The following is a 12,352-nucleotide window of genomic DNA, read 5'->3' as shown; positions in this document are numbered from 1 at the left end:
TAGAAAATGGGGCTGATGATAATATTTAACTTCTGTAAGGTAAATGTGAGAATTAAATAAGTTAATACATGTATAGCTCCTTGCCCCAGCACACCATCAGGGCTCTGTGGTGTTAGCTGTTATAAAGAAGGCACGAGGGATGCCTGGGTAGCTCAGTCAGCTAAGCATCCGATTTCAGCTCAGGTCGTGATCTCCCCGCTCTGGGGTTCGAGCCCCACGTTGGGCTCTGTGCTGACAGCTCAGAGCCTGGAGCCTGTTTCAGATTCTGTGTCTCCGTCTCTCTCTCTGCCCCTCCCCCGCTTGAGCTCTTCTCTCTCTCCCTCTCAAAAAAAATACACATTAAAAAAAAAAAAAAGATGGCACGAGATTTACTCATCACGACATTCTTTGCTGTAAGCGCTATTTATTTTATGGGTGAGAAGACAGGCTTGTGCAAGTCACGGGTTCCAGAATGGAAGCCTTGACTTTATGTTAGGGCTGGCAGGGCCTGAAGTTTAAGTCCAAGGGCATCCCAAATGAAGCGGTGAAGCAGAGTCCCAGTTTCCCACCGCCCCCACCCCCCCTGCCCGCCATAGGTTATTCATGATTTCTCTTCCTGTGTGCCATTCCTGAGGCACTAGACATTTTGCCTTGTGTCCTCCTTGTGTGGCTCTTGGTTCTTTTCCTGTTTTTCATTCATGTACCATCAACCCCCCAGCCAGTCTTCCATTCAGGCACCCTGAGCAATGGCAGTCTGGTCTCCTGTCACTTCTTCATCTCTAGTCCCCGTCCTTCACCCCTGTCTTTTGATGAGCTAGCCCAGACTCAGCTTGGGTTCAGATCCCGGCTCTGCTACTAACTAGCTGTGTGGCCTTGGGCAAGTTCCTTAGCCCCTCTGTGGCTATGTTTCCTTGTATGTAAAATTGACATCATAATAGTACCTGCCTCTGAGTGGTATTGCGAGGATGAAATGAATGGATGCGTGCCAAGTTCTGAGAATAGAGCCTGGCCCAAGGTAAGTGCTCTGTAAGTGGTGGGTATGTGTTACTATTGTTGTAATTGTCATTACACAGTAGAGGTTAATATCTGGCGTTTTCCCAAATGGAGGAGGAAACTGGAGTGATCCCATCACTGTTACCAGTTCCCCCAAAGGCAAGTTTTCTTCTACCTGTAACCTAAGGCCAGAGCACTTTCCACAGCCAGACCCTGTGGTCAGAGAGTGAGTCACTTCATAACCCCTTGCCTCAACTTTTCCAGCCACAGCTAGGCCAGGAATGCAGAATGGGAAAACCAGAGTTAGAGGCACAGAGGGCTCACTCCAAGCTGAGCCAGGGTAGAGTCCAGGCCTTGGGACTCTGTCTCCATCCCAGTCTTCCCAGAGCAGTTAGGGGAGCTCCTGAGGGAGGAAGCTGGGGGTAGCCAGAGGGCACATCCTCTGACACTGGGGTCTAGGGAGGCTGTGCCAGCTGGAGATAGCACTTGAACATGGCTGGAGCGGAAGCAGTGGGCTGGACATGCCACATGGCCAGGAGCTCCCAAGGCCACTGTGGCAGGGCTGGTCCAGGCTGGGAAAATGACCCACAGAAGGAGTGTCTTGCCTCTGCTGTGTTCAGGGCACCAGTAAGGGAAGGCAGGAAACCAGGCAAGGGACAAATGAGGCGAGAAAAGAAGGGATGAAAAGAGGTGACAGTACTGATGAGGTCCATGGTCATTTGTTGACTGCCTCTAAGTGCCAGCCCTGTACTGGTGAGTTCCAACCCCTGGGTGTCCCCAGTCTAGCAGAGGAGGCGAGCGATTCTCTAAAGGGAACTGTACTCAAGGAGGTAGGTACCAAGGCTGAGGAGTGACCTTCTGTGAGTGCTTGGGGGCTGGGGCAAGGGTTACGCCAGGCTAGTGGCCCGGGCAGGCTTCTGGGAACGAAGAATTTAGGTTGCATTTTAAAGGATATGATTTCCAAATTGTAAGGAAGCCAGCATAATTTTTGTTCGCTAGAAGTGATTTCAGATGTTATTCTTGGTTTCACATTTTGAAAGCTAGTGTGGCCTTTTTGGGGTCACATTTGACCTTGTTTATTTGTTTGCTAGTCACAGCTGCACTGTGGGCAGCACACTCAGCATGGCTGTGCCGTGGGCACGTGAGAGGGGACAGGGTGGCCCTGTCTCCAAGCGTTCTTGGCTGGAGAGGAGGGCAGCCATGGGGTGATGTGGTAGGTGGAGGGGAAAAAGTGATGGGAGACACAGACAGGGACATAGTGAAATGGGCAGGATTAGGTCAGGCTTCATGGGGTCCTGATCAGGGGTATGCCAGTAAAGGTTTCATAACCAGCTCTCAGTGGTAGTGGTAGTGCAAGGAGAGGAAGCTCCAATTCGTAGCATTTGTTGCGGTGTACATATTCCCACCATGACTAATTTCAAGCTACCAACTCATCCCCAAATGAAGAATCGGTTAATTTCATGGTTGGTTGTTGGATGCCTCCCAGATGTTGTATAACTGGCACTCATGAGCCTGTGGGAGCTGCCTCAGCACATTAATGACTTTGAATCTTCTCTGCCACTGGTTGCTAAGGTCAGAAGTCCCCCTACCAAAGGCCCATCCTTCAAATTCAGGTTTGGTCCGTGTTGAAAGGAGAGCTAGAGGGAAAGTGTCACCCGTTCTACCTTGTACTGTGGGGGCCATCCAACCTGGGGTCCATCATTTGCTGATCTGAAGCCGTGGGCAATTGGACTCCACCATTCCAAACCTCAGTTTTCTCATCTGGAAAATGGGAATCCTAACAGTACTGCTTCCCAGAACTATGGTAAGGATTAAAAGAGAAAATTGCATCTGAGTATTCAGCTCATGGAAGGAGCTCAACTAACATGGCTGCCTTCTTGTCTAGATGGACATGGCAATATCCTCTCTCTTGTTGCCTCAACTATGACTTCTCTGAGAGGCCTTGGGAGGTGAGCCCTTGATCCTCAGGAGAAGACATTATTCTCCAGCCAAACATTCTTTCTGAGTCAAAGCTGGTGCCAGTCCAGGCCAGCAGCCTCAGGAAGTCACAAAGAGGATGATGTTACTGCTCCAGAGACAAGGTGTAGTTTGCCTTTGTGCCCTTGTCCTCAGTGTACGGGAAGCTCTGCTCACCTCGCCCTTCTCCCTCCTCTTTAAATCCTCCCTCTCTAGGTAGTTCCTAGATTCCCCCAAAAGTTCCACTGCAGAACTTCACACTGCTAATTCATACTGGATGTGAATAACTGATACCCTCATTTAATCCTCTCAAGGTATTGCTGGATACACCAAATGAATTCATACAATAAGGAAAAGTGAAAAGAAAAAAAGAAAAAATCAAGTGAGTCCAGAGGGACAGGTAGGGGTCAGTTAACAGAGACCTGAAGGGCAGTCAGGAACATGGTGGTCATGTTTCAGTGTGGCCACTGATCACTCACTGTATGCTTTGTACAAGTTGTTCCCCTTCTTTGAGTCTCAAGTTTCCCACCTGTGAGTTGAAGGAGGTGGATGCGATGCTCACTCACTCCCTCAGTCTGAGAAACTGATGGGAAAAGAGAGGGTCACAGGAAGTGTATTACCTATTGTCACTGTATCAAATCGCCTCAAATTCAGTGGCTTAAAACAACACACGTTTACTATCTCAAAGTTCTAGAGGTCAGAAGTCTAAAATGGGTCAGCAGGGCTACGTTTCTTCTGGAGGCTCAGCAAGAATCTGTTCCTTGCTTCTACCAGTTTCTAGAGGCTGCCTGCATTCTTTGTCTTATAACTGCATCGCTCTGACCTGTTTCCACCCTCACTCTCTGATTTGGACACTTTTACGTCCCTCTTATAATGACCCTTGTGATTACATTGGGCCTGCCTTAATCACATCTGTAAAGTCCCTTTTGACATATCAGGTAGGGATTAGGATGTGGGTATCATTGAGAGGCCATATTCCATTGACCATAGGGAGGCTATGTTTCACAAGAGGTTCAGTAAAGCCTTGGGGGTATTAATAGTGAAGTCTACAGAGGCTAGACCAGCCACTGAGGGCAGTATCCTGGGCAGTCAGGATCTCCTGAGACCAAATCACGCATTTCTCAAGTGGCCCCTTTTGGTGACTGTTGGATAGGGCAAAACAGAGGACGGGGATGGGATGGCACCAGGGTCAAGGCACTGTTTCTAGTGTCTAAAACCTGGGATTCAGATACAGCTCAGCTATGTGATTGTGGAAAAGTAATCCCCTCCTGGATTAAATGGGGCTGACAGTACCTTCCTGATTTGCCTTACAGGCCGGTCATAGTGGCTGTGAAGGTGCCTGACCAATTATCACAGGCACATGGGGGTGTTCCCTGATGCTGTCATTGTTGTTAGCATTATTGGTGAGAGTTATGGGAGGGGGTGGTGGTCCCAGAGGTCAAGAAGACCTGGAAAGATTCCCAGAGGTCAAGAAGACCTGGAAAGATTCCCAGAGTGAAAGATCAGGAGGCCAGAGGCCCTGAGAGGGAAGGGAACAGTGTTTCAGTTGGAAGGAGCCTTGTAAAGGTGGCCTGGGCCAGCCTGGAGCCTGCTGACCCTGACCTCTGGCTTTGATCAAAGGAGTCATCCGACTTGGTTGTTTATTAAAGCAGGGACTTTGAGAAGCCAGGTCACGATCAACGTCAGTAATGCTAGACCAGAAGAGCCGATATTTAATTAGCGACAACTTCTGATTAATCATCCCTAAGGGGCACCTGGGTTGCTCAGTGGTTGAGCGTCTGACTTCAGCTCAGGTCATGATCTCACAGTTTGTGAGTTCAATTTCCACACTGGGCTTACTACTGTCAGCCTGTCAGCACAGAGCCTGCTTCTGATTCTCTGTTCCCCCCTCTCTGCCCTTTCCCCACTTGCACTCTTCCCAAAATAAAAATAAATATTAAAAAAAATAATCCCTAATCAGTTCCAAGTGCAGAAGAGTACTCCCTCCTCCCACCACAGCAGCTCATGGACTCCTGACACCAGCCATGTGCTAGGGGCGTCCTTACTGCTGCCCAGGAAAGGGAGGGGCTCAGGGACCGGAGGCCCTAGATGCACAGGAGGGGAGTGGAGAACCAGGAAAGGAAGGCACAGGGTGAAGTTTCTGGCCAGTCAGGAGCCCAGCCCTATATAAAGCTGCCCAGGCTGAGCTCCTGGATGGGGACAGGACATGTGTGTGATTTTCCCAAAATCTGGCCCAGATTCCATTTCACAGGAGCCCAAGGGTGGTGCAGAGGCTCAATGAGTAGGAGGACTTCAGGGACTCCCTGGGAGAAGTTCTGCCTCAGCAGCATTGTATATTTCCATCAGCTGTGAGGTCCCAGTGTTGCGGATACTTAGAAGAGTCAGCTGAGGGCCTGAGTCAATATTTCCTGCAGAATTCTACCTGGAAAAAAAAAATAGACAAAACTTCCAGGAAGGACTGGGGAAAATGTTTGCCATATATATGTAAAAAGCTAAATCGTTACCATATAAAACCTCTTATGAAATGAGAATCCCACCCATTAAAACAATAAATTATTCACAAAAGAAATACAAACTGGCACTGAATATATTAAAAAGTTCAACCTCACTTTAATCAAAGAATAAAAAATAAAACACAAAGGTATAAAGTGGGCTTGATTTGTATTTCTTGGTTTATGAACCATTGTCACCAGCCTCTAGGCCCCACTCTGGAGGCCGTGCATGATTGCTGCCAGAGTCATGTATTCTTTTTTATCTCCTGCCTCTCTCCTTCAAAACCCTCTTCTTCACTGGTGAACAGTCTAATGTGTTGAACCTGAAGTCTCTCTCCTGGAACACACAACAGAATTGAGCATAATTCTTATCACTGGTTCATGTGCAGGTCTCTCTTAAAAATTATTTTTATATATTCTATTTTTTTTGAGAGAGAGAGTATGCACATGTGAGGAGGGGAGAGGCAGGGAGAGAGAGGGAGAGAGGGGGAGAGAGAGAGAGAGAGAGAGAGAGAGAGAGAGAGAATCTTAAGCAGTCCACACGCGGCTCAGAGCCCATGACCCTGGGATCGTGACCTGAGCTCAACCAACTGAGCCACCAGGCACCCCTTAAAAATTATTATTTTTTTAAATTTCTTTTAATGTTTATTTATTTCTGAGACAGTGAGAGACAGAGCATGAGTGGGGGAGGGGCAGAGAGAGAGGGAGACACAGAATCTGAAGCAGGCTCCAGGTTCTGAGCTGTCAGTACAGAGCCTGACGCGGGGCTCGAACCCACAAACCGTGAGATCGTGACCTGAGCTGAAGTCAGTCGCTCAACCTACTGAGCCACCCAGGCACCCCAAAAATTATTTTTAATAATACAGTTAAAACCTGGGAAACCACTGCTCTGAGGGGAAACCACTGCACTGACCTGCCCTCATCCCATGCTTTGGGCTTCCGCCCAGGCAGCCACCATCTTGAATGTTGTCCCTATCATTCCCAAGCTTTCGCATTCATCTCTTTGAACTCCTTCAAAGTATTTTTGTTTCATTTGTTTTAATTCTATTAAAAGAATATCATGTATGTATTTTTATGAGTCTTAGAAATGTTGGACATTTTCAAAAAGCAGTAAGGAGGTAGAGACTCACAGGATGGTGGTGAGGGAGTGAGGAAGGAATCTGGGACGTCTCCTATGTTTCAGTCTTAGGTGACTGAGTCAGTGGTGCTGTTCAGTTAGGTAGACGCAGGAGAGAAGAGGCTGGCGGAAAGATGATGGACTTTGTTCTCAACAAAGCAACATTTTAAGCTAACATTTACTGAGGGCCTACTACGTTCTGGGCACTCTTCATGGAGTGTGAAATGCTCTGAAGTGAATGATAATTTTTAAGCCTCACAAGAACCCCATGAAGTAGGCACTATTATTATTATCATTATCATTTTACAGATGGGGAAACTGAGGAATGGAAAGGTTTAGTAGGTTCTGAGCCTCTCAACATGATGGCTCACACCTTTCTGCTACAAACCTAGATATACTGGATAAAATATGTTAAAACTATTGAATACTTACAAATAAAAATATTGATATAAAACTAAATATTTGTAATAAAATATTTTTAATATTTTAAAATATTTTAAAAATAACAAAAGCAAGGGAAATCCTTAGGCGACAGAGGTCAAAAAAATTAAAAGCCAAAGTGGGCACACTAGACATTTATGGATAAAACAAATCCTACTGAAGACAAGCATTTGTTTTAAAAAAAAAAAAACAATCACAAGCCACACATGAGGAAAAGTATGGTGATACAGTACATAGGTGAATTGGTATTCTCTAAGTAATAAAGAAAAATCTGAAAGATATTAGTTCTTTTTAAAAATTTTTATTAATTTTTTAAATTTACATCCAAGTTAGTTAGCATATAGTGTAATAATGATTTCAGGAGTAGAATACAGTGTGTCTTCCTTAATGCTCATCACCCATTTATCCCATTCCCCACCCACAACACCTCTCACAACCCACTGTTTGTTCTCTGTATTTAAAAGTCTCTTATGTTCTGTCCCCTCCCTATTTTATATTGTTTTTGCTTCCCTTCACTTATGTTCATCAATTTTGTAACTTAAATTCCACCTATGAGTGAAGTCATATATTTGTCTTTCTCTGTCTAATTTCACTTAGCGTAATATACTCTAGTTCCGTCCACATAATTGCAGATGGCAAGATTTCATTCTTTTTGATCACCAAGTAATATTGCATTGTGTGTATACATCATATCTTCTTTATCTGTCGATGGACAGTTGGGCTCTTTCCATACTTTGGCTATTGTCGATAGCACTGCTATAAACATTGGGGTGCATGTGCCCCTTCAAAACAGCACACCTGTATCCCTTGGATAAATAGCTAGTAGTGCAATTACTGGGTCGTATCAGTTCTTTTAAATGATGAAGGGAAAAATAAAGAGGAGAAGCCATAATGAAATAAGTGAGTACTATGAGAACATCTGAGGTTAAGCTACCCACCCAGGGTGGCATGGCTAAAGTGGTAGGCTCAGGTTCCCCACACTTGTGCTCTTCCTCGCTGACCTACAGGTACTGAGGTCAATGTGAAGAGTCTGCTGGGCCTCCCAGAGCAGCAGTAAAAGCGGGTTTGGAGAGAGGTGGAGAGTGCCTGGTTTCATCTTATTTCTCTCCCACTGTACTCTGGTCCACAGAGCTCCAGAACTGGGCGTGTCCTCCTAACATGGCCTCCACCACCTCCCCTCTGCTGCCTACCACTGAGGTTGCCAGTTCTGAGAACAGCAGCTCCTTCTATGACTACGAGTACTACCTGGACAGTGTGGCTTTCATGCTCTGCCGGAAGGATGAGGTGATGTCCTTTGGCAGGATCTTCCTGCCAGTCTTCTACAGCCTGATCTTTGTGCTGGGTTTAGGAGGAAACCTCTTTCTTCTAATGGTCTTGCTCCGGTACATGCCTCGCAGGCGGATGACTGAGGTCTATCTGCTGAACCTGGCCATCTCCAACCTCCTGTTTGTGGTGACACTGCCTTTCTGGGGCATCTCTGTGGCCTGGCATTGGGTCTTTGGGAGTTTCTTATGCAAGATGGTGAGCACCCTCTATACCATCAACTTCTACAGTGGCATCTTCTTCATTAGCTGCATGAGCCTGGACAAGTACCTGGAGATCGTCCACACTCAGCCCCACCACAGACTGAGGACCCGGGCCAAAAGCCTGCTCCTGGCTGCCATGGTATGGACTGTGGCCCTGGCTGTCTCCATCCCTGACATGGTCTTTGTGCAGACACATGAAAACCCCACAGGCGTGTGGAACTGCTATGCAGATTTCGGAGGACATGGGACCATCTGGAAGCTCTTTCTCCGTTTCCAGCAGAACCTCCTGGGGTTTCTCCTTCCACTCCTTGTCATGATCTTCTTCTACTCCCGCATTGGCTCTGTGCTGGTCAGGCTGAGGCCCCCAGGCCAGGGCCGGGCTCTGAAGATAGTCATAGCCCTCGTGGTGGCCTTCTTTGTGCTGTGGTTCCCATACAACCTCACCTTGTTTCTGCACTCACTGCTGGACCTGCAAATATTTGGGGACTGCAAGGTTAGCCAGCACTTGGACTATGCCCTGCAGGTGACAGAGAGCATTGCCTTCCTTCACTGCTGCTTCACTCCCATTCTCTATGCCTTCTCCAGCCGCCACTTCCGCGGGTACCTGAAGGCTTTCCTCATCACTGTGCTCCGGCACAACCAGGCACCTCGCCCTGCACAGGCCCCACTGTCCAGCTGTTCTGAGAGTAGCAGGCTCACTGCCCAAGAAGAAATGACTGGCATGAATGACCTTGGGGAGAGGCAGGCTGAGCACTCCCCTGACATGAATGACACGGGAGAAAATGAAGCCTGAGTGGCCATACCACAGTCTGGTGAGAGTGGATGGGACCCAGCTCAGTTGGGCATCCACCCAAAGTCCTCTCTTCAAGGGCCTCATGGACCATGTTGTCAGACCCAGTGGTCAGTTCTCAATTCTCAACCATCAGCAGCATTTACTTACTCTTGCCTCTTCCTTTCACTTTCTTTATTGCCTTCCAGGAAATCATACTCTCTTGCATGAATCGCTACAGTAGTGTCCTAACTGACCTCGGTGCTTCTTATCATCATGCTACGTCCTGTCATCTAATCTGCTCCCAGCAGCCAGCATGATCACCCACCCTCAGCCATCAGTGCCATCTTCCTCAGAGTAGTCCAAGGCTTGCCACCCACCAGTGTGCCCTCTTCCCTGTAGCTCAGCTGGGAAAATATTGTTGCAGTATCGTTTAATGTCACAGCTTTGATGGCACTGCCAAGGGTCTGGCAAGCCGGAGGGCCTGGAAGTGCCCCACCTGGGGAGCTTCCCAGGAACATGAGAGTCAGCAGGTGGGATGCCAGGTGAACATGGCAGTCCAGGAGGCTCTTCCTTCTTGTGCTTCCCATGCCCCGCTCTGGAGCCTTCAAGGGTCCCTGGGGCCTGCACAATCAAGTCTAAATTTTTTGTCTGGCTTCAGGGCTGGAGCTTTCACACGTAGAATCCCATATGCCATCTTACCCTTATAGTCCGTCATTCCTTTTCACTTCCTGGACACCAGGTACCCCTTGTCTCTTACACATTCCCACCTCTATGTTTTGTGCTTGCCCACTTTGTGTAACAGGGATCATTTTTTCAGCCAGCTGTCCCCTCATCCTTGTTCTTTAGCTGTCTCTCCTAAGGCCCCAGAGTCCCACTGTCAGGAAGGACTCTGAGCTCCATTGGTGCCCTGGGAAATGAAGCTCTGTATCTGAAGGTGATGATTTGTTTGAGGATGTGGGGGAGTGGGGTTCTATTTTGGAGCTCCTGAAATCTGGTGCACAAGGGACCTCAGTCCTGCCCACATAGCAGCCTGACTGGTGAGATACAGCCTGAGCTGTACCAACTGGGTCTAGGTACCCAGAGTCTCTGACATCGTATCCATGATGCATAGATGATATGGGATAAGGTATGCCAGCCAAGGGACACCTAGCAGGGCTTATCCCCAGCACTGGCAGATGTGTGTACGTGTAGTCTATGTGCACATGTCTGTGTTGCTGTGTGGGCTGTGCATAGTACATATAGCTATGTGGATCTGACATGAATGTGTCACTGTGTCCCCTGGGCCTTGTGTCTGTGTGTTCCTATGTGTCTTTCTCTAGCTGTGTAAGTGTGGGTATGTGCTCTCTGCAAACAACAGGTATATAAGAAGTGCCCTGAAGCCGGTGCCCAAGGGGCAGGGGAAAGGGTGGCCACCAGTGACCCCTCGGTCCCTCTCACTGTCCTAGTTGCCATGTACTGCAGCTGACCATGGCGAGGGCTCTGACTACAGCACAGAAGGCACTGGTCAGGAAGCAAGTTGGAGCTGGGCTCTCACAGCCCAGGCCAGGACAGAGACCTCTTCATCCTGACCTTACTTCCCAGTCCGCACCTCGGTTCCTCCTGCTGCTCTCCGTCTGCCCACCCAAAGGCCTAGTTCGCTGGCTACACTGCTCACGCCTTTCCAGGAAAGCTCCCAGGATTCTCTTGGTCCTCAGACTCTGCGGCAAGATGGACTCTTCCCCTGGCTGACCCAGGGAGAGGGACAGGCATGGCTCTGCCTCTACCCTGTGAAATGTGGTTTGAGGGTTTACAGCTATTACTGCCTATGGAAAAAATATTTTTCTTTCCCAGGTACCTGCAGTTCCACCTTTGGCATGCCATCTCTGATCTTACTTTGTTATAAGCTATCCTTAGAGAATACACATAGTGGGCTTTTCTTTGAGGGAGAAAAAATTTGGTGCAGAAATGAGGATTTGGGGGTCAGGACTGTTGTGTCAGGACAGGTAGTGATTAGATGTATCCTTGGGGGTCTCAATCTTCCTACTGCCTCAAGGTCCTTGCTAGGGAAGGAAGGGTGGCCCTTGCAGAGAGTGTGTCCAGTCCCCATGCAAGGGGCGTAGGACTACAGGTGCCATGGGCCCCTCCTGTGCCCGCAGCTGGGCATTGGCCCCTACATGCACACTATAATCCTGGGTGCTCACTGCTTCCTGGGAGTCCTGTTGTTATGGGCTGTGGGACGGTATACTTGTAGTCACCCCACACCTCTGACCCACTGAGGCTTCCCTTGGTCCCAGGTATACCCTCAAACATGCAGTTCCTGGGAGATCACTCTCAGTTGAGACCTCTTGGTCTTGACCTAATGGATTTGGGCCCTCAGTCCTGCCCCCCAGCCTGTTGACAGGCCAGGCCCTTGGTCCAGATTTCTTTGGGTATAGGGAAAATGAGGGGGTATAGCACCTGAGCAGTGCCTAGGAGGTGTGTGAAGGCCCTGCATCTTTGCCTGTATCCCAATACCTGCTCTGGCACAGGGCCTGGCTGTGTGGGGAGGCCATTGATAAGCTCTCCATGGTGGTTTCCAGCCTCTCAGTCCCCTTCTCCCTCCCCTGTTCTCCCTGTGTGTCTCTTCTTGTGCTCCTGGCCCCTTGTGGGATAGGTTAGGATATCCTGGCTTCTCCAAGGCAGTCAGAGCTCTGTCAGGCTCTAGACAGAGGTTGTCATTTGGGGGCAGTTAGACCCAGAGGAAGGCAGACTCTGGCCCACAGTCACACCGCTAGTGGGGACAGACTCCTGCCTCCAGCCCCAGCCCCAGCCCCAGCCCTTGCCTGAGTTACTCTAATAGCCTGTTATCTTGGCAAAACTCAGGGCAGAACAGCCAGCCTCAAAAAAATGCAAGAGGCCAGTCACAGATTTGGGAGAGGTGAGTGGAGAGAAGCCCCACTAGGCATCCTCGCAGGGGGTCTCTGCTGCCCGGCCTCCCTTCTCCAGGACTCTACGCAAGCTCCCAGTCACTGCTCCTCCTGTTCCAGGCCCTGCCATCGGCCAGCTGTGGCTCTGGTAGCAGCACTTCCAGCCCTGGTAGGCAGGCCTGGCAATGGGA

The 12,352-nt window shown here is 48.8% G+C and overlaps 1 protein-coding gene across 12 annotated transcripts in view; it reads left to right on the top strand.

Annotated features, from left to right (window-relative positions):
• ACKR2 (atypical chemokine receptor 2) overlaps positions 1-12,283 on the top strand; it is a 57,221-nt gene extending 44,938 nt beyond the window's left edge. For all 12 annotated transcript variants that reach the window (XM_053221574.1, XM_053221568.1, XM_053221570.1 and 9 more), the window contains one exon: positions 8,108-12,283. In XM_053221574.1, coding sequence (XP_053077549.1) covers positions 8,137-9,297 — 1,161 coding nt within the window. In that variant the 5' untranslated portion in view covers positions 8,108-8,136 and the 3' untranslated portion in view covers positions 9,298-12,283. The remainder of the gene's footprint in view (positions 1-8,107) is intronic.
• The last annotated feature ends 69 nt before the right edge of the window (positions 12,284-12,352 follow it).

The sequence above is a fragment of the Acinonyx jubatus genome, chromosome C2 (genome assembly GCF_027475565.1).
Source record: "Acinonyx jubatus isolate Ajub_Pintada_27869175 chromosome C2, VMU_Ajub_asm_v1.0, whole genome shotgun sequence".
Lineage (NCBI taxonomy): Eukaryota > Metazoa > Chordata > Mammalia > Carnivora > Felidae > Acinonyx > Acinonyx jubatus.
This window is presented reverse-complemented; position numbering and strand designations above follow the sequence as displayed.